Source organism: Petromyzon marinus, chromosome 26, assembly GCF_048934315.1.
Source record: "Petromyzon marinus isolate PM22_M1 ecotype Great Lakes invasive population chromosome 26, UKy_Petmar_22M1.pri1.0, whole genome shotgun sequence".
In the NCBI taxonomy this organism is placed as follows: domain Eukaryota; kingdom Metazoa; phylum Chordata; class Hyperoartia; order Petromyzontiformes; family Petromyzontidae; genus Petromyzon; species Petromyzon marinus.
In genome coordinates, this window is record NC_133692.1 from 11426702 (window position 1) to 11449449 (window position 22748).

Sequence of the window (22748 nt, forward strand, 5' to 3'; positions counted from 1 at the left end):
AAATACCCTCTACAGATGCTCACTCGAGCTTCCTCTCATGGAGACCCATCTGCCAGCAGTGGTGAGAGCAAGCAATTACAGGGCTGAACCTTTGCCTTTTTTCTGTGCTGTATTTGCCGACGTTCAATTCCGTTTTTAAAAAAATGTTTTTTAAGGGGCATTGTGTTGCTTCTTTAGGAGCTGGGTACTGTAGTATACACTTGCGGTCCAGAGCGTTGGATGGATGGTTGGTGGACAGCGTAGAAGCTTTGAGAAACACCCAAGCTCACTGGGCTGCGACGGTAGCCATGGATGTCAGTACAGCAAGTAGGTTGTTTCCACATACCTTTCAGTGCTACCGTTCTCTTTGGCATGGGTTTACGCTCATAACTCCACGTCCCTCCTAAACACACAAGACTCGAGGACCATCCTGATGAAAAAAAAGTATTTATACGCTACTGGATAAATTAGGGGCATTATCAATATAAATTATCTGGGCATGTGTCAAATTCTTAAATAAATACACCGTTTAAAAAGTAAATAAATTAATGCGAACCGACACGTCTTTCAAATGTTTTTTGCCGTTGGTTTTTTCACACCTGATGACGACCGTTTGTGTTATGGTCGAAACGTCGTGAGAATTTTTATTGTTATATATATTTTATTATTTTATTGTTTCCCTTCAACGTGACTTTACCGAAAGAGCTAAGAATATCTTATACTTTTGTTTTCGAGACACACTCGACGGCATCTTTCTGGATTGGTAAATATATATACGGACAAGTGTGAGAGTGTGCTGGGTAAAGTTTCCATATGTCGGTTCACTGCTGGATGAAGGCCTCTGTGCTCTGTGTGAGAGAACGGCGGAGTGCTTTGGGAAAGCTGCGGTTAATAATGAAGAGCAAGATACCAATGTCGCGAAGGTGGAGAGACATCTTCAATCAAAACGTACGCGACCTTCTATGACATGAAACGGGAACGTGGACACTGACAAGTAAGATGAGACAAAACATGAAAACTGCGCGGAGAAGCGACGAGCAGAAGGGACGGCGGCAGATGGTCGAGGCTAACAGTGGAGTGGTAGCCGAAGGAGGGGAAGATGGCCCGCAAGGATGGCCACTTTGGAGATGGAGCAATGAGGTCAGCTCATGCGCAGGGGCTGGACGAATTGTTGCATCACAAGATTCTGAGTGAAAGCAAAAACTTGGGGAGGCGTTCATCCAGCAGTAGATGAAGCATGGCTGATGAAGACGATCACAAACAGGGATGAAGGACTTTCCGTGTACACCCCCTTAGCAGATGCAACATCCACTCTGATTGTGCCATGCACATTTCCCGCAGTAATTATGTTAAGGTGAGAACGCTGTGCATAGAAATATATCAATAAAAGGAAGCGCTTATTAATTTATTTAATAATGCACTGACGTATCTTTATCTGGGTAATGTCTTGAGGTGGCACACCTCGGATTGCTCGGGTGTCCCGACGGCCAAAGTGATGCACACATCGCGCAACGGCACATGCACAAACAATATCAAACGAGGTGGCTTACAATTGGTATCGGTGAGATGTTTAGTTATATATTTAAAATGTAAATATGGGCAAGAATTCTGGTGGGGGGTAGGGGGTGGAGGGGGGGCGGCCTCATGGCTAACGGGCTGGATTTGCGAGCTTTTTTTAAATAATTTTAAGCGATTTTTTTTTTGTTGGACACCCCGCGCTGAAAATTGTTGGCAGCGCCTTTCAGCGTTGGGGCCAACGGGGCACCCTCTCAGGCATGGCTGGAGCCGTCTCTCTGAGGCTTGGCGGCCTCTTGTCTGGGTTTCCTTGCCTCATTGTGCGCACATGTGCTGCCGATTTAGGCCGCCTCTCTCCCTCTCTCTCTCTCGCTTTTTTGTGTGTTTTATGTTTTTGGCTGAAGGTTTGGGAGAGCACCAGGAAGGTAGTTATCTTGTTATCTGTCCGTGGTCCCGTCCAAAATCTACTTTTTTTTTTGTCTCGGTGCCAGATAAAAAAGGTGACTTCCACCTGAGTGATGAATTCCACATTCTTCCCAGTTGCACGGTGGGGGATTTTTTTTCACTACATGATGCCAAAAATATTTAATATAATTGTGATGATAATGGAAATGCATTATTGCAGCAATACATTGGTTTAGTTCTATGCCTATACTTTAAACGTAGCATTTATTTCAACAATAAAATATATATTAGTTTTACTGAATTACTGAACCCTCTTTGCGCAAAATTATGCAATGCAACTTTTTCAACACTTCCCCTTCGGCTAGAAAAGTAGATCTACATTTCACGTGTCTAGGTTTATTTTGTAGCGTCACTTAAACTCAAGCTCCAGTGTTATTCAAACACGACGAGCCTCTTGGTTAAATTAAAAACGACCCTCCCCACCGAAAGCGTCTTCGCAAGTGCGACAAAGCAGAATGTATAATTAGCGTCGTTCTACGAGAGGGAGGAGGCTTGGTAAAAGAGCCCACATTGAGCCCTCTCTGTTATGAAGTGTGCAAGGAACATCTCCATGGCACTGCGATTTTGTTTCCCCGGACGTGTCATACCTGGAGCCAGGGTTAGCGATCGGGGTCACTCCGAGCCCCTATGCGCGAGAGCGCCTGAAGCGTGGATGCGGTGCCACGTGTGGGTGAGGTTGAGGCGAGTGTCACAACGAGACTGCCCCCCCCCCCCTCCCCAAGGCGGCTGTGACGCGGGGACTGTGACAGCTGTGCTGGCACCAATGACAGACTGCTTCTGCCCCTGTCTGTGTGAAAGACCTACACGAGTGGCGCTCCTCCTTATCGCGGCAGGAATCTGCGTGGAAGTCTCGCTGAGAAATGGCCAAAATGTTCCCACGAGCTGCCGCGCTGAGCGTGCGCCTTGTTGTTGGCTCCGTCGCTCCCCCCCCCCCCCCGCCAGGTCACGTTGCGTGCAATTGTGCAACCTTTATGACAACAATTATAGCAATAATGAAATCGATATCAAGATTGATGTGGTCACAAATATTTGGGGGAGGGGGGCGAGTACAGTTTGTTTTTGTGAGTTACTGTACCCGAATCACAATGGGGAAGGTTGCGAGTTCAAATTCCAGTCGGAGGTCAAGTCGGCCCAATCATTCCCCCTGCGGGTAATAAAATGGGTACCACTTTGTGCGCTGTCATCAGCGGATGTCCGACACCACTGCTCAGGGTCACCGGCAGCGAGGAGTCCCACTCTGCACTCTCTGAGCGATGAGATAATTGGAATTTCTTTCACTCCGGTTTGAATTGTTTTCCAGCCAGCAGGATCATCTGCCCAGAACGTTGTTTTGCTGCAGATGACTTGGAGACTTGACTGCTAATGATCTGTGGCAGATGACTTTACGCAGAAATAAATTCACGGAACATTATTGAATTTAGCGTGATGCGGTTCTGCTATAATATGTAAGAGTTTGTATCAATGTATACGTGTTCCTTTTATAATGTTTAGGGGTTAGGGTTCTTCTCATTTCAGTAAAAAAAACCTCTTAAAATGTCCTGTTTTTAAAAACACAAATTTCTCAGGCTTCGACATTGCAACGTGTGATCCCTAACTCTGCCTTCTCGCTCTGCTGTGGTAGAAGGGTCACCTGTCCGAGACATCAGTCTTTCCTACATTCTTCTGTTTTGAGGCGGTGTTTAAGATGAATGTAGTGAGTTTTTAGTGGCCTTGTTCTTTTGCAACACTGCCAATGCCTTTCCTAAGACGGGACCACAGTGCATTCTTCAGGAACCGCTCATGGTTTTTGCCTAATGCTTGCGGATTTCCAGCATGATAGCCGATGTATTTGTCTCATTGGAAGACAATGACGGATGGTGATGACTTTGGCAGGCCTTCATCCAGCAGTGGATAGATTATAGTTGCTGATGATCATCATAAAAATGTGCAGCGTTCTCATATCAATAAAGTATAATTTCTAATAGCGTTTCATATGTTTGTTCCTCTTAAAATCGTTTACACCAACATGAGGAGCGTTTTTTTATCACAGTGTTCCTCACCAATACAGTCGTATGTTTAAAATCTATTAAACTATTATTTTTTTTTTACCAGGTAAGGCCCACTGAGCAATGTAGCTCTTCTTTCATAAGCCACCTGGTCACAAATGATAGCCAAATGAAGTGGCTTGTCATATGTAAATTTCTAGAAGCTAAAAACTTTAAATGCATGCTTCTAAATGTCGGGGGGGGGGAAACCGGAAACCCCAGAGAATAATCCACGCGACCATGGAAAGAACACGCAACCTCCAAATATACAGGCGTCAGCATCGCGATAGAACCCATGACTTCACGTATACCACGAGAGGTAGTTAACACTTCGCAAGCACGCCACCCCTGAATAGACCACCATACAGATATTTAAATATGTGAAGTGCTTGCACTCATAAATTAACTATGCCTATTTAATGGCATAATTCAGAGAGAGGCTATCGAATTAAATTACTCTTTTGCAGCAAAAAGTGCTCTGGCTCGTGTTTCTCGATTGTCCACTTGTGACCGGCGCTTTTCCGGTGTGGGTGAGAGGGATGGGGCGTGGATGGGGGCAGTGAATGGGTGGCGTTTGGGGAAGGGGAGGGAGCTGACGAGAAAGTGGTAACACTTGAAAGCAACGACGCATGCCAGAAATCCCGGCAGAATCCCAAAGAACTTCCCTGCACTCAAGAGTCTCAGAGCCCCTGCCCTCATTGCCACCAATATAGCCCCCTTCCCCCTCCGCCAATGTCTTACTCTCACTGCCTACAGCCCTGTGCCTGCTCCTGCCTGCTCCCAATCGCACAAGGAGGCTGCTCTGATGCGAGAGCAAAGCGTGGGTTCAGAAGTGATGGCGAATGCAATTATCGGCGCTGTCCATTGTTTCTCATGCTCGTCATCATGGTCCGCGTGCACTCGCACAATCCATTAAATATAGGGCATTGTGTTTTCCCAAAACACAATCGATGATAAATCATTGTCTTTAGCATCATTGTCACTCTCATCGTGCACGATTCATAAAACGGAAGTCAATAAGAGATGTTTTAAAACAATTGGGGTTGCCTGGGGTTTCAACCAGGGGATGGCATGGGCTTCATCAGGTTGGCCAAGGTAACAGATAAAGGTGCAGTCCTGCAATTGCTTGCTCAAGCCACTTGTGGCGGAAGAGCCGACTCTAGACGGGAGCCAGATAACATTTTGGACGACTATTCAATGCCGGTTCGGACGTTTTGTTAAAAGGTGGGAGTACCCACACTTTACCCCCACCACACACAGCCTGCCCATTGGCTGTGGGTGAACGTAGGCTGCGGGAGAGGGGGTTGAGATTGAATAATTTTGCCAATTTCAACTGCCCTGTCGGACGATGGAATCGAACCGGTGAACCGCTGACTTGCAAGTGAGGCGCGCGTGGCCAGACCGTTGCACCACAGCAGCATCACCTCGCCTGGGTTCCGTCTTGCAAAACACGACTCGATGGGAGTCTTCCAAAATTAGCCACTCGCCCAGCGGCGCGGTTGCCCATCAAGTCCCTGAAAACAATGTGAAAAACGAAATGCCGCCGAAGGGCGCTTGACAATGGGCTGCTGAATAATCCCCAAAGACGTCAGCATGTCGCGTTGCCAGCTTGTGCGATTGCGCGGTGCCTCTTCAAAATTGCGTTCGCATGTCAGTTGCGAGTTAAATGCCAAAAATAACCGTGCACGTTTGAAAGCTGTCTTCTTAAACAAATATAAAGCACTGCCAGTGTTGCCAGTATATAGTTTATTTCGAGAGATGTATGTTCAGTAAAGGTGCAGCCCTGCAATGGCTTGCTCACACCACTGCCGGCGGAAGGCCCTCCACGAGAGGCGGTTCTAGAAAGCCCACCATCTACTCTTCCACGCTAGCCAGATGTTTTGTAGACATTGACGTTACCCACACTTTACCCCACCACGCGCAACATGCCGATCGACTAACTGTGGTCTGTTATTTTAAGACTGTTGGGTGGACAGAGCGAGGGGGGAGATCTAAGAAACTCGCAACATTGTGTCAACTGGCACGCCAGGAGATCGAATCGAGGTGGCGACCTCTGGATTAAGTACAGTGTGCTCACCATTACACCGCTGCGGCATTCCATACAATAACACATTGTAATACACTGCCTAATAAGTCACTTTGTTTGATAAGAATATATAGTAGTGTACAGTTTTTTTTATATATATAAAAGTTCCCCGCTGTTATTTTCGCAATTTCGTCGTTACGAATCATGTTCATAACGACAGAGTTTCAAATATATGTTGAATGAGCGAGTCGGTGAATTATGACAGCACAAATTCTGTACTTGAACCTCGGCTTTGTCATAATCACTGCCCTTTAAACTTGAGCCACGTTGTGCTGGTTACGGCGGCGTTCAACAGTTAAGATTTGCAGGGAGCCAAGCTTTCTTAAAGATCACCAAAATAAGTTGTAGAGCGATTAAGTAAAGAAATGAACATCTCGCCTCGCGTGCGCGCTTCCGGCCCGGCGCTGCGTGACCATAGCAATACGTGTCTCACTCACGTTGTCTCTCTCTCTCTTTTTGCCTCACTGCCGTCTTCGAGATGCGCATGTCTGGGACGTACGCAGCAGAAAGCAGAGACGTGGGACCCCAAAAAAAAATCCCGCCGGGTTTTCAATGAGAACACAGCGGATGACTCACGTCTGTACGGAATTTATAAAGCCCAGGGTCAGATCGTGATGGGCCATTGACGCATGACGGCGTTGGGAGTCTTTATTTTTCCTTAATCAACCCATTATGTCAGCATTAAACACAAATTCACGAAAAGAGGGGGGGGGGGGGGGTTGGCAGGTCCATACCGTAAAAAGCCGCGTGTCATCGCTAACAATTTTAAAGAATCCCAACACAAACTCCATACCGAAGTGAGGGTTGACTCACAGGTAAATTTAGCGACAGCTTCGTCATATCTAAGGAGGTGACTCGCATGACCTGGCTTAGTCACTGCTGTTTTCCGGCACAGAATACAATCTGAACCCCGCGTAAGCATTTACAATTAATTTTGAGCGTTCTGAATGGGAGCATTATCACGGTCGGTACACATTTACGGTTGGCATCTTATAAATGAAAGGTAGTGATATCACAATGCTTAATACTCCTGCGTGTTGTATTGTAAATGTGTTAGCAATGTGATACACGGATACAAAAAAAGAGAAATGTAATGTCTGTGAATTTGATCCACTATCCTAGTTGCCATCATCATCATCACCGTTCTTACTTATTTTTACTTGCTTTTAATTATCGTGGTAAGCCGCACTGAATTGTAGAACTCGGTTTCAGGAGGGTCCTGCAGTGGGCGTTTATATTAAACATATTTTAATGAGTACTCGAATTGTATATGTTGTGGGTTTACTCTCCAACACATCGGTGTGCTGAACTGGTAACTAATTGGCATGTTTTGTTTAAGTCACAAACTTGACTCATTGACTGTGTCGGGTCAAAGACGCATTTAAATTCACACTATCTAACCCAAACGCTTTTTTTATGGATAACTAGCTGTACTACCCGGCTTCGCCCGGGACTTGGCGATGTTCACACACCACAGCAGTTACTCGTTTGAGGCTGAGTCGACCTAGGGGAGGCCCAGGACCGGTTAAAATAATCGTCACCGGTGGTGGCCGTGAGCGGGAATCGAACTTGGGTCGCCGGGTTCGTGGCGCGGCGCGCTAACCGCTACACTACAATGCGTTACGCTTCCACGTGCGCGGGTCACGTGACAGATTTGACATCACAGCTCACTTGCCGTGCAAGAAATAGATGCATTATTGAGCTCCCCCTCTCCCAACAAAAAAACCCAAAAGTGTATTTTTTTTATCATTTTTGCGTGGTGTACAGTCTGGAAAGTACCCACATGGCAAATTTCCAGTTTGTTGCATGTCGGGAAAGTACACTAAACATTTTGAACAGACACACATTCACAACTTTGCCTTTTATATATATGGAGATGAGCATTTATTTTGTATACGTGTCAGAGGAAATTGAAGCACCCGGAGGAACCCCACGCATGCGAGGGGGCAATGCTCTATCTCCCATACAGAGGGAAATAGATGGCAATTAGTCCACTTGCTCTACCGCCTTTTCCTGGTGAGCCAGGGTTTGGCACCTCCTCGATGCACACAGGTAAGGGAGCTTTGCCATGTTTTTTTTGCGGTAATTAGCCAACCCTCGCTGCCTCCACAGTGCTGGACTACAGGCCATGTGCATAGCCACCACCGCACGGCTCTTTATAGCCACTCAAGTACTCACCAGAGTCCACCCTGCTTAGCTTCCAAGATCTGACGAGATCAGGGTCCCGAATTTGGATGTTTGGCCAATTTCATTGACGAGTGTGGCATGTTGGAGGAGAGCAGATTGCTGTGAGGAAGACCATGCATACGAGCAGATACCACCTCAGGGCTCTACACAGGTAGATGCAGAATCAGAATCTTTATTTAGACCGAAGCAATCCGATGAGCTTTGAAGCTCTTTTTCACAGATGTTCAGTCTGGGCGGGTCGGCAAGTTACAACGTCAAACAACGCAAAAGTACACGAGAGGAGTGCCAGATAGAGACAAAGGTCAGCGGGTCACAGAATGTAAATACATAATAAATGTGATGATTTAAGTCTGATTCATCAAGCCTGGGCAAGGCAGCAAGAACAACAAGAACGCAGTCCCAGACCACACCAAGATAACACCACACAGTAGTAGTCCCTCAACAAAAATGGCACACGAACAATGAGCTATCATATACAGATAACGATCAGAGTCACAAATCGCATTCGCAAACATCACTGTATCCAGCGCCGATCTTCCGCTTCGGGATAAACATGAATTTTCTTTAAGGAAGATTCAGTCCTACTCGCCGTGCCACCCCCAGAGCCCCGTTCGGTTGTGAGAGTTTTCGCAAAACCGTGTGGGCTCCTTCCACTGGTCCTCCGATCGACACAAGTGCGTGCCAGCGCCACCACCAACCCGGCACCGTCAGCGGTCAGCAGGGCTGGCGGTGCAGCCGCGGCTCCCGTTAGATTCAACCCCGCGCTACTTGAAGGGTCCTCGTGGCCAATTTAGCAGCTGCCGGAGTTAACGGCGAGGTGCAGAGAGCCTCGACAGGCGATGTCGCACTCGTCATGAATTCTCGCACGTGGTTGGGCCGCCGCCGTCGCTGCTGCTGCTATTGCTGCTGTTGCTGCTTCCGGCGGCGGCGGCGGCACGAGCTCTTGTCCGTGGCCGTGGCAGGACCCGCGGCGTAGACCACACATGGCTCACCGTCCACCGATTGGCCACATCAGATCCCATATCGCTCATTGGCCCCAAAAATAGCTCCGTCGGGAACGATCAGACCCCCCTGAAACGTAATGGGTTTAATTCGAAATAAAGCTTAGCTGATTTTTTTTTTCGTTTCGTTAGCCATCGTCTATCCACTGCTGGGTGAACGCTTCCCCCATGCAGTCGCCGTTGTTCACGGCCCAGTGCTGCTAGAATCCATGTCACTGCTGCACCACGAGCTGACTTCGTCGCTCCATCTCCGTGGTTGTCCAACGTCTGGACGCGTTTTCTCCTTCATCATCATTCCATCGCCAGTCTCAATCCAGCGGCGATCATCGCACTTCCAAATACCTTCACGGTCACCTCAGTGCCGCTCAGTGCTCATTTCAATTTTAAAACGTTGTGGTGGAAATTCCACAGTTCTATGACGAGGGTCAGTTTTTCATCTACGGGAACCGCCGTTGACTTCCCACAAATTAGTACAACATTTTAATGGCCCCATAGGTGTGATGAGTTGAGTAGAGACCCTTTACCACACTGCCACCCAGCTATAAATGCAGACGCGCAATAATATGCTTGCATTTTTATTCTACATCGAATGTCTAATGTCATTGGCAGTCAATGAAGTGGATCACGTTTTGAGGAATGCACATTAAACTTGGCTGTGCACGGCGTGGGTTAAAGAGGATGGCACTCGTCGCACGCCAATGTCCACGCTCCTCAGCAGCCAGGTTCATTGCTGAGCGGGGGCTCGCCAAGGGTTAACGCTGCACTCTCCCTGCTCTCGTGTGAGAAATAATAGCGGATATTGAAGCTCGGTGTGTCCATAAAAGGACATCGGTCGGGCGACGGCTGTCGAACGGGTCATTGCTGTGAGGCTGCAGAGCCATATCCGTTATGCAAAAATAACGCGTCTCTGCGGACGTTGTCTGCGTGTAAATCTTTTGTCCATTGAAAACAAAGGTTTTTGCAAAAGGTCCTTTTGAAGCTTCGTGTCTCTTTCAAACTTTATTTTTATACAAACGCCAGGCGCGCGAGAATTGCATTTGCGAGAACAACAGGTGATGTGCAGAGGGATTGCAATCGTTGAAACCATTTGCGAACGAGGGAGCATGCAATTTGTGAATGTAAAGTATTTCTCCCTCTCTCTTGTTTTGCAGAGCCTTGGTTCAGTGGATCGCCGTGATAGTCAGCTAAAGAGGTAAGCGATGCTTTTTTTTGCATTCATCAGGAATACTAAGTGGTCAGCGTGCACACATCGATGTGCATGCATGCATTCATGCATCGGATTTCATCTCTGCGTGCACAACTAGCAAGGATTGCCGCCAGCCTTTAGATTTCGCCCTAATTTATCCGATCAATATAATGTTATTGTTGCTGCAAAGATGAGATCTGAGTGAAAAGATAAAATTCGTCTTTAATAATTGCATGCAAATAATAGGTCTCTGCGAGCTTGTGCAATGTGATGCATTGCAGCAAAGCAATTGCAACTGTCACGGCACTTAAATCCATGTAAAATCGGTGTTTCCTGGAGGGACAAGGCATCAGTGGCAGCACGATCAAAATTAAATGCCACGAGCATGCGCCGCATCGCCTAGAACATTGTGTTCTTCTCTCGGCAGTCGGTGCACCTATGAGTGTGCGCGCGCGCGTGTGTGTTCAGGGATGCGTATTGCAGCTAATGTGCATTTTATCACGCGAACATTCCTTCCCAATTTCCTAATTGTGTTCTCATGGCACTTGGGAGTCGGGAGCGGTGGCACAGTGGTGGGCGCACCGCACTGCGAACCTGACCAATAGGAGTTTCATTCCCGCTCATGGCTAACATCAGTGGTGCTCGATATTTGTATTCTCTCGTGCTGGGGCCTCCCCTAGGTCGACTCAGCCTTAAATTAGTACCTGGTGCAGTGTGTATAACATCAGCACTGGGATGGGGGGGGGGTCTTGATGATAATCACACCACAATTCCCTCGTGTGCCATGTCAGCCTGAAAAGGTGTTCGCTCACCAGCACTTTCCCTAACACGCTATGGCAATAGGGGGATCTATGCTGTATGTGGCTAATGTGAAAAACAAAAGAAAACCCGCTAAACATTTCTTTCCAATTTGCGAATTGCCATTTAATGACACTTGGGAGTCCAGGTATTAACAGCTATCAAAGTGATTATCCAGACACAACTGTGTCCCAATGGTAGAATACAACGTCCCTGGATTGTATTCTATGCATAGGGACACAATTAAAAACAAATCCTTTTTCACCCCCCCTCCCCCACTGCCAGCCCCCTCCCAAAAAAAACAATGAAAAACAAAGGGTTAAATGTCAAGCAAAAAAAAAGAGACTTAGTGGACAATTGGGGAATTTGTAACCTTTCACTGCATAAGTTTAGGCGGTAGAAAGGAAATTGATTTGAAAATCTATGGAGATTCCACATGAAAGTATTCGGCAATAGTGCTCAATATTTTTCTTCTCTCATGCTGGGACAACCTTCACTTTTCCTTGCTCGCTTGACAAGGTTGGGGGGTTTTCTGCTTCTTGAAATGACCCGATTCCGCTTGTGAGCTGCAATAAATGTTTATTTAATTCATTTAAAGTTTCGGTGAAATTCCTTTAAACGGATGCCGCTATTTAGTAATCGACGGGACGCTTCAGGGCCAAGGGAATGCAACTGTCGCTCGCCACTGATGTTAGCCCTGGCCCCATGTAAAATTCAGATCGCCTGTTTCATTGGGTAGTGCATTAACCACTACGCCACCGCTCCGCCAGAGTAATATTTTAGCACACGCCTTTTCCAAGTGAGTTAGACATATACGTATATATATGAATCGTCAACAATATATGTATGTATGTTGAACTTCTTATGCATTGTAGTACTTAGCCGTGCTTAGCCAACCGTGCTAGAGCTCACAAACCTAATTGACTTATTGGTTCTCTAAAAAATGTTAACCACGCGACGAAACTTTAATCACACAACAACGATTATAGGCACATTTTAAAATTAAATTCAGCAAATGTACAATCCATCAAAAGCCAATGCAAGACTTGCTGAAGTCACCTCGTTCTACCTGTAATTATCTACATCTTGACGGGTCTCAAAGTGCTTTGCAAATACCTGGCATGCAACCAGCGCATGTTGACCAGCATTAGCGGAATTAATTTTGAGGTCAGCCGGTTTCTTTGTTCATTCGAGTAAGCGAACACCAATGGAGCCCCTTTCCCGCCGAGTGTTTTGGGTGCACCCTGCAGGTTTGGAGGCGCGGGGGGGAGGCAGTTCACAGCTCCTCCTACAGGACGCTTATTGCAATATTTTGAGCGTAAACACTGCCCGCGTGTGAGCTGGGAAGCAGCGCTCTGAGATGGGGTGTGGGGCATTAATCATTCGTCAGGGTGGCAGGGGGTCGTCACAAAACTGATGAAATACAACTTTTGCTGCAATTCTAAACGGCTGTGTAAAGCCCTTTGACCCAAGTTAGATCGGGGGGATTTGAGCATATTTAATTCATTCTTTTTTGAAAATCGTATTCGTAATATAGATTTTTGTTGTTCGTCAATGCATTTGTTTACTGTCTTACACTCTGGCACAAGAACACTGCTTGGCTTGATACAGAAGTTGGCACAGATCTCCACGAGACAGGAAGCCGGGTGATGGACACATTTTGCGCCTTGCCGATGTTGATACACGCCCCCACTAAATCTGTCATCTTTTCTGAAGCTCACTCGCTTTTCTCCACTGCACCAAAGGTGACTCCTTGGTCATTATGCTTGGTCCCCACAGTCAAGTTTGTTATTAGGCTCGGTCAGTAAAAATTTACTTAAAATTGCACGGATTCCAATGGAAAAACAAATTCATCACGTGGGCTGTAACGCAAATTTTCATTGGCACGCCCTGAATGGCCCGCATTATTTCAGGAGCAGTCTTTCAAGTAGTCGGGGATCTATTACTTATTGAGGGTGGTTAATTTGGCCATGACGCCAGTACACAATGGTCTACTCTCGCAATGTGGGATCTTTAATGTCCTCAAACTGATGGCATAAATGCTTCATGCATTGGGTGCTTGTGCACACCACGCACTTGCCTGTGGAGTTAACAGTCTGGTTTTTAAGTCGGTGTTGTTTCAGTAAGACACATTTTAATAAGACTTCTTGCGCAAACATTTAAAATATAAATTGCTGGCATTCCAAACACCCTTAAACATTTATTAGCTTACTTTAAGTTTGCAGTAAAGCAGAATTTCTTAAATGCAATATTATGACACGACAAATGCATATAATTAACCAGAAATTGTTTCCAGTAAATCTGAGTGGAAAGTTCTGGAAATTGTGAAGAGACATTAATATCCCTAGTTGGAAAAAGGCTGTCATGCTAAATTAACCAAAAATACTATTTTCCAGAAAATGTAGTCCAAACGGTGCAGTTTTTTTTGTTCTCTCTCTCAAAATTTGATTTGCAAAATCTTGTTAGCATTACACTCCAAGAACATTGGAGTGTTGTCAAAGCTTATCATAGGCCACTTCCAAATATAACAAATTGAATCACTCACACGTTGTACATTAGTCTCTTCTAAAAAAAAATATACGCCCAAATAAAAACAAGATTTAGAAGGTTTTGGTCAATTTAAAATTAGATTATCATATTCCATGTTAAAATTCAGAGTTGCGTTTGTATTTAATTAAGTTCTCCTAATTCTAAGGTTATATTTTACGTGATCATTTATGATGCATTTTTTCACCTTTCAAAATGGTCCTTGACTGCCTGCTATGGGAATGGGGAATTTCCACCACTGACTCAGAACCGTCAATTGGGAAGGCTGCTTGACCTGTCACTGGCTTGAGCAGGAAGACAGTTTGACTTTGTATCGAATAATGGTGTAATCGGTAAGCCGATCCGAAGCATTTTAATTTCATACCACGTTATATTTTTCAAATCAACTGTAATCTTCCGTCAATAGAAGGTCAAAACGAAAAGCGATGCTCTTTCTTGTATTTCATGAACTTTACATAATTGTGACATGGAAAGGAAATGGCGCATTAAAATTGCAATTGTTTCAGCTGCATGCAAATGTGGTCTACGCTCTGAAGTGTGCTGTGTGTTAGCGGTAATCATGTAAACACTGGGCCCTTTCCCGACATCAACAGGAGAAATGCAACGATGGCATGCCAGTGCACACGGCCCGGTCGATTGTATTTGTAAGTTACACGGAGCTGCTGCGACAGTCGGATTGAGCAGCGCTGGTGGAGGCCAATTTAACCCCCTGAGCCTTAAAGACGACTGCCGTGAAGCAAACATTGTCCCCAAAAGTAGAGTTGCATAGCCACGCAGCGTGTCGCCCACGTGACGAACACACGCTCATTAATTACGGCAGTAATTCACCTGAAAATTCGTTGCAACCTTTGTCAAACATATATATATATATTTTTTTACAAAATGGCAATACAAAACTCGTGTGTGTACCCCAGGACTCTGGCAGCTGTGAGGCTCCGTGCCTCGTGTTATGTTTTGTCCACGTGCATGCATTTATTATTTACAAATGTAATTTGCGCATAGTATACATATGTTACTCTTTATTCATTAAAACTTCTATTAGTTTTACGCAACTATGTTGAATGTTTATAGAATGTATTTCCTCAAAAATAATATTGGGGGTCTGTGCTGCACTCATTAGCGTAAAAGTTAATTTATTTTTATAATAATGATAATTTACATTTGTAAGGCACATTTCATCCATAAATCCCATTGTACCCTGTGCACGGAAAGCATGAAATAAATATAACCAGGGTGAAACGGCCAGAACTGTGGGATAAAGGCCAAATTAAAGAGGTAAGTTTTCAAGACAAACTTAAATAGCTCTGTTTAACGCGTAGGCTTTCGTGACCAACATTATCCATAATACAGAGGTTTTTTTGGGTTGGATCGCGTAAATTTAAATGTGCTTTAAACCAGCCACCACCCGACACAGCCAATTAATAAGGGTTGTCACGTAAACAGAACATGCGAATTCGTTGCTAGCACAGCGCACTGCTGTGTTGGAGAGTAAATACACAACATTTACAATCTGAGTACGACGTGTCGGCAGTAATTACAACGAGCATCATCAGGTGACAGCTAAATCTGGCTTTACTTTCCAACATGGTGTACTGTATTAGTAACAAATTCCGCTAATGCTGGTCAACAGACAAACCTTCCTACACATTTATATTTACGCTATATAACCCCCCCAAAACCTTGGATTATTAAATAGCTCTAACGACACTGAGTGTCATATTAGTTCAGAAAGACTACACAAGCAAAGCACCTACCTTGCCTCATCGTCATCATCATCCTCAATGTCGTGTTGTTGCGTTGTGCACGGGCCTATTTGAACGACTTTAGTTGGGAAAATCCCTCTGATGTCTTGGCAGATACCTCTTCGCTGAACAGCAGGGTTGTGTGTGTGTGTGTCATCGTGTAATTTAGTAAATTACATTTTTTTCAACTCCGTTGCCTAGAGAATTGAGCCAAGTTTGATTATAGGATAATAGCAAGAGGGCAAGCACCGGCAGTTCAGCTTGACATCCGTAAATGACTGCACGTAGATGGATTATTAATGATTGGTGCCTGATCAAACATGACACGTGCCACCTCTCTGCTGTTCAATTTAATTGGCTGTTAAATGTGTTTACAAAGTGCTGTCATTTGTTATAAAATAAATTCTGAAAGAAAGATAAGGCTAGAATACCTGCAGGTTCATGAGGTTTTTGCCTCGAATAATTTGTTCACTTTTTTTGAGATCCAATTAGATGTTTTGTTTAATGCCAGAGAACTCATGGTATAACTGTTTTAGCATCTGCATTAAATTTTACGACATTTTTATTTTACCTTTCTTAACTTACCTTTGTGCTACTGGGTATTTAACAAACCCACTGTGTAAAATAGTTTACCTTTTTCATTAAATTTTAAATAGAAGTACTTTATATAGGAGCATGGGAAAAATATATATAATATAAATGCGCACCAAATGTATAACTGGCATCGTGTGTGTATGCAACGGATTGTATAACAATGGTGCTCATTATGCCATCCACCTCATTAGTCATTGGTAAAGCACGCAGCCTTACAAGCGTTTTGTTAATTTGTGAACGTGAAATGAAATACGTTGCTTTTTAAGGAAAATACGTACGTGCACGTACGAGTGTGCTTGTGTGTGCGTGCCCGCTGAGAGACAGTTGCCTTTTTTTATTGAGCCAAACTGAACTAATTTATCTAAAATATATTTTTTAAATTTCATGTTAATAGCTGGTGTCGTTATGGCCATTCTAAGTACCGTAGCAGTTGTGCAGACTGATGCCTGCACTCTGAAGGCCAGACAGGCAGCCATGCAGAGACCTTCACTCTGATATGTGTACATTATTTAGCAATATAACCTTGAAGGGTGAACAACGTGTACTGCCCTAGCTGGAGCTGTCTGATAAGAACAAATTACTGGGCTTAAAAAATATATTTGTCAAAGTAATATTAAAATGAAAATATCCCTTGAACTTATGTGCCAGTGAATTGCTTATCAGGTTCAGGCAGGGGGTATAATGAATGAGAGCGATTATAATCATTATTAGCATTGCTCAACCAGAGAAAGTAATACAAGTTCTGTGCCACAGAGTATCTTGTCCTGCACAGCTGTGAATCAATGGTCTCCGTTTCTTTCCATCGCAGTTCCACCAATGTAAAGAGACCGTTCCAATGACGGGACATGATTTAGGATGGGGCATGGGGAAACTGCTGCTGGATCTAATGGTTACGACCAGTGTTTGTGTAGGGGATATTCACATGTCGTGAATAAACACAAATATGAATTTCACTGGAAATTACCTCATTAATTTGTTATAGTCATTTAATTTCTGCTAGATATCAGTTAACTATACATTCATTACTTAGTAGTTTACATAATTAATACATACACATTTCTCAGTATGCGCATTTCTGTGTGGGTCAGACATGTATATTTTGTATTCATTTGGAAAACCATAAAGTACATAAGACTCAGACTAGGCTCAAAAGAAAGCTGTCTCTGGTGTGGACCAATCAGTTTCAAAGACAATGCATCATATTATCAGAGTATGTTTTTTGCGTGCTGACCACAAATATTGTGGTTAATGCAAACATGATTCCTTGTAAAAGGTTGCAGTTTGGTGTTGTAACATCTTAACACCTATTTTATTGCCAGGAAAAGGGGAAAACCTATTCTCATATTTCTTTTGAGCCTAGTCTCAAAACGGTGTTGGATCAGAGGACGCCTGTTTATATCCATACTCTTTGTGGTACATTACAGTGACCAGGTTTTCCATAAAAATGTTTATTGAATAAGCACAATGTGTGGAATATGAGGTTATGGCCATACATTTTTGTCACATCACTTGTGTTTGATATATTGCTATTTCCAGCAGCTCGCTGGATAACAGTAAAAGCCAATTCACGTATTTTTTTTGTAATGGAAACTCTGCAATTCAGCTACTGCCACCTTCCCACGTGATATCAAGAATTGTGAGATGTATTGTGGTTCGAATGTCATTGTAAAAATCTATATGTTAAAAACTGTGATGACAAACTTCACAGCTATAATATGCTCTTCCTTGCCAATAACATGTTCAGTTGTAACATCCGCAGTCCCCTTGCATTCAGTATGATACTCAAAGAATGCGTAGTTTCCGTTGGAACCACTTGATAAGTGGGCTGTCCATTGAAGCTATCATCCATCATTAAAGGAATATAATTAGACAGCAGTTTGAACCGCATAGTTGAGTGTTGGAGAATGCCAACTGTAATGCCAAAATCAACCGAAAAAGGCTTGATTGATCTTCAACATATTCTTAGCTCTTTCGGTAAAGTCACGTTGAAGGGAAACAATAAAATAATAAAATATATATAAAACAATAAAAAATTCTCACAACGTTTCGACCATAACGCAAATGGGCATCATCTTCAACAGCTCCTAACAGCAGCGTTTGAAACAATCATAGCCGAGATGTTGGCGAACGCCTGGAACTCAGTCAAACCTCAATGTTGCATGTGCCGCCAACACCATAGTGGACATGTGGAGGTTCAGAGGGATGAAATACCATCAAATATTCATGTCACCTAGCATGTGTGTGTGTGTGTGTCTGTGTTTGTAGCCTCACTCCTTATTCTCTGACATGGGATGCTGTAGCCGATGAGAGTGGGCCGGTCGCTTTTTCTCAGCCAGCTTAAACACCTCCTCTGTCAGCCAGAGTTTCTGGGGAGGTCTGGACCATGTACCCAAAGCAGCCATCGCAACTGCATGAGCCACAGTCCTAAACCTCGCCCATTTCCCCTCGACATCAGGAGGAGTGGGGGACGATGCCAACCCCAGCCACAAGCGATGATTAAATTCTCGCTTGCAACTTTCATCAGCTAGCTGAGACCATGCCACTAAGGGTTTGAATGGGGTCCTGGGTGTACACTCACAGATGACAAGTCGATAGTCAGTGGGCAGATCAGCTGCACGGTATGTCCTGGTGTCAAGGACATGGGCTCGCATCCGCTAGTCCGTCACTATGTAGTCCAGCAGATGTTCTTGCTTGGACCCGGCATGCATCCATGATGTTGTGTGGATGCGCCAATGCCGGAACAGCGTGTTGGTAATTACAAGCCCATAGGCTGCAAAAAATCTAGCAACCTCCTGCCGTTGTTATTGAGCTGATCTTGCCCATGCCTTCCAATCACTCCAGACCAGGTGACAACATCATGACCAACTCGGGCATTGAAGTCACCCAACAAGATGACTCTATCCCGAGGGGCCACTTGAGCTAGCACCTGTGACAGGAGGTCATAGAAGGCATCTGACTCATTGGCCTTGCCTGCATCCCTCCACGGATGCTCGTCTTCGGTGGGGGCATAAGTAACCACGACCACCACTGCCCGCCTCTGGTTGATGGGAAAGCGAGCCCAAAGTAGCCTAGGGCTTGCAGCTTCCCACACATCACCGCCACGCTCCCACACCCCCTTCATTCTTTTGTTCAGAAGAAGAGCCACACCCTGTTGTTTAGCAGTCTGCTGCCCCGAGAAGAGGACTGTCCACCCCTCATGGTGGCAGGAGCCAGAGCCAGTCCACCGGACCTGCTGAATACCACAGAGATCCAGGCAGTACCGGTCCAGCTCCTGACAGAGGAGTGGCAGCCTCTCCTCCGCAGTGAGCATTCGAACATTCCACGTGGCCACCCGTAGTGGTTTTTTGTTGTTCTGTAGGAGCCCCGAGGGTAAGGATTCAGTTTCCTCGCTCCGCCAAATGGGGTTTGGCCAGGAGACGTCATAGACGCCTGTACCCCTGGGGCCTCCGGCACAAGCTTATTATTTTAATTTTTCATTCGTGGTTTAGTGGTAATTAATTGAAGGTGAAGGGGTCACCAGCCCCTTGCACCCATCCAGAGCCCGCATTTAGCCGCTGTGGTGTGTTACAAAACGCCATGAGGGGAAAGGCCAATTTAAATTGACCCTCTCCCATGGCACTGCCCACCTCAGCATTGCTGTCCGGCACCACAAGGAGGTAGGGGGTTGTTTACCGCAGCCTTCGCTCGGAGGTTCGGAGAGCCGTGAGGCGCTGCAAGGATGTGGAGCTGAGTGGACTTGCTGATGACTGGTACCAGCGGTGCCAAGATCGGCCTCTGTGCAGGAGGCTCGTGATGGACGCTACTGGGCAGTTGGAGGCAGTCGCCCTCCAACAACAACGGAGGGCGGAGGAGCGACGCTCACAACAACGAGCGGAGCGCCAGGTGGCTAAAGCACAGCAAGTTGGCACAGTAGGGGGCACAGGTGGTGCATTAGCCAGTCATCTCAGTCGACCCGTGGCATCTGGGTCTGCCCCGTCATTTACTGCCAGCGGGTGTTCGACACTTCACGTGGCCTCAAGGTGCACATCGCCTGGCACAAGCGTCATGGTGACGTCTCCGCCACTTAGTGGCAAATGGCGGTTGTTGTTGTTGTAGCCTCACTGCCAGAAATTGGTGAATGGCAGCCGTTGTTGTTGTTGTCTTTGTAAATATAGTGACCGAGCTCAACTGTTGTCTTAGATTCCTTTCTTACCTTTTCAGATACCATTTACAGTGCTTCTTCTTTAGGTTTAATATTGATCTGCAATTCATGTTGACCTGTGACCTTTTAATATACTGTATATCCGGTCAGCTCCCACTCACCTTAGCAAGAAATAAATCACGAGGTTTTTTTTCGCAGTGAACTGTGGTTACTCGGAAGCAGCTTGTGGTTGTTAGGTCACAGCTTCTTGAATTATACGAGGATGACGAGGATTATAGTTTTCATTACCAAAAAAAATGCAAAAAGCAGGATGAATTGTAATGGCTTGCAATACAGATAACGTAGCAGGCTTCCAGCAAGATATTTTTTCCCCTAAAAGTATTTGATGAACAAAAACAATTCAGGTACACAACACACATGAATTACAGTGCGATGGAAACATGTCTAAACCGCACGTTTCAATAAACAATTTGAACAAACTCTACAGCCCTGGTGTCTTCCTAAGCTCTGATACCCCTGTAAGAGAAGGGAAAAAATGTAGGAGGAGGGGTTGCGGAGAGGGGGGACAGTGCCTAAATGCCCCAAATGAATACTCTTAAGAATCAATGCCCACTGGAGGAGAGGGAGTGAATGGGTTACATGGTTGGTGGTAAGCTTCCTCCCTGCCCCTTAGTTTTGCACTTAGATGCTCTAGAGTGGCATTTATTTTTACAATTTTTGACAATTTATTGGCCCATTCCTGCAGTGTTGGTGGGGCGGGGGGGGGGGCTTCTGGCAATATCTTATCTATTTTTTTAAAAACATTTTAAACAAACTAATCAGCTCCAGTGTCTCCCCACTCAAAGTGCCCTGTTGATGACCGTGAGGTCAATGATAGAAATTCCATATTTCCGTGGCGGGGGGGGGGGTGCTGGTCTCTCCGGGAGAACAACAACCGGTGGCCTTTCGCAAACTGACACTCGTCGCACAGACCCTCGGGCAACGATGGCTCGAGTCGACCTCTGACCGGGATTTGACCTGGTGACCTTGAAACTGTGAGTCAAGTGCTCTGCTGCAGTGCCATGAGGCCAGATAAACATTCTGTCTGGTAGTTCCCTCCCACTCGGCCATGTGCCTTAACATGCTTTGTATGACACGTACGAGTCACATACGTGTTAAACAAAACAAAAAAAACCCTTCAAATCGTGGCACAAGGTGTTTGGGCAGCCGTCGTGATCTGCTGCCATTAAATTTGGTTACACTGAGCGTGCCTCTTTTTTTTTATAGACCGCTGCCACAGCCCCTGTAACGTGCAGTAGCATAAGGCTTTTGTATTTTTTTCGTTGTTGCTTTGACTCTGCGGTGTGCAGTCCGGCATATAGCTTGATACAGCGCGCAGTAAAACCCGCCTAAAGTTCGTGTCAACAGACGAGACCCGGGTGAATGAACAGTGGGACTAATTGTTGAATGTGCGCGGCAGAGTAACCCGCGCTTACGAACTTGTAAATGTTCGGCGCACACAGAATGTATTTAGCAGATGTGTTTTTTTTTTGTATACAGAAAGTCTGTTCTCTCTTGCGATTGAAGCAAGGGTGCGTGTTTTGTGCCCCCTTTACAACCCTCATTGGATAGTATTTTTGAAAAAGTATTTAATACACAAACAAGTCTAATGATGTGCAGCTACTCACGGCGTTTAACAACACAGAATAAATGTGCTTACATTGTGTGGGTTTTTTTTCATTTTCTTACCTACAAAATATATTGTTTTGGGAAAACTGCGTGATGATCCACATGCCGTGATAAATAACGAACAATGTAAGACTTCACGAAAGCATCACGGCACAAACTGATGCTTAAAATGATTCGAATATAATGTTTTTTTGGAGACAGCCACAGGCTTCACAGCAGGATGAGAATTCACAGCAGTGGGATAATTTGTTTTTTAGGCTGGCAAAGCGATTGCGTGTGGATCTTTTTGGCAGCAGATCAGATGGGGCAATTAAAAAAAAAGCAAAATATAAGCTTGCCGTAGCTTTTTTTTCGTGGTGACTGGGTCATTTGGGGGTTTCGGCATTAAGTTCTGGCCAGAAAATTGTTTTAGCAAAACAAACTATGGTAAGTTGACAGGCTTAGTTGGAGTATACCTACCTCTGGAGCAATACATCAACTCGACTTGGATTATATGTTTTGGCACTCGTGACTGTCCCAAAATAGTTGTGGTTTTGAGGTGTTAGTCCCAAGAAAGACGTTTCGCATAAATAAACAAACATCTCATGGGCAATAAATTACACTCATTCACTAACTTTGTTTCGTGTTTGGGTGCTAAGTATTCAATTTAGAGAAAAAAAGAATGCAAGTTTTGTTACAGCTTTTTTTTTCCCAAGGATATCATTATACCCCAGCGTGCAGCACTAGTATCCGAGGGACAGTTAGCTTGTTGTTTGAGCGTGTATTTTTTACTCTGTGGTTTTGTTTTGCTTTCTGATGATGTATGGGGAGCCAAA

The 22748-nt window shown here is 45.1% G+C and overlaps 1 protein-coding gene across 12 annotated transcripts in view; it reads left to right on the top strand.

Annotated features, from left to right (window-relative positions):
- Window positions 1–22748, top strand: part of LOC116946270 (ankyrin repeat and fibronectin type-III domain-containing protein 1-like) — a 264496-nt gene that overhangs the window by 148674 nt on the left and 93074 nt on the right. For all 12 annotated transcript variants that reach the window (XM_076069931.1, XM_076069932.1, XM_076069935.1 and 9 more), the window contains one exon: window positions 10409–10449. In XM_076069931.1, coding sequence (XP_075926046.1) covers window positions 10409–10449 — 41 coding nt within the window. The remainder of the gene's footprint in view (window positions 1–10408; window positions 10450–22748) is intronic.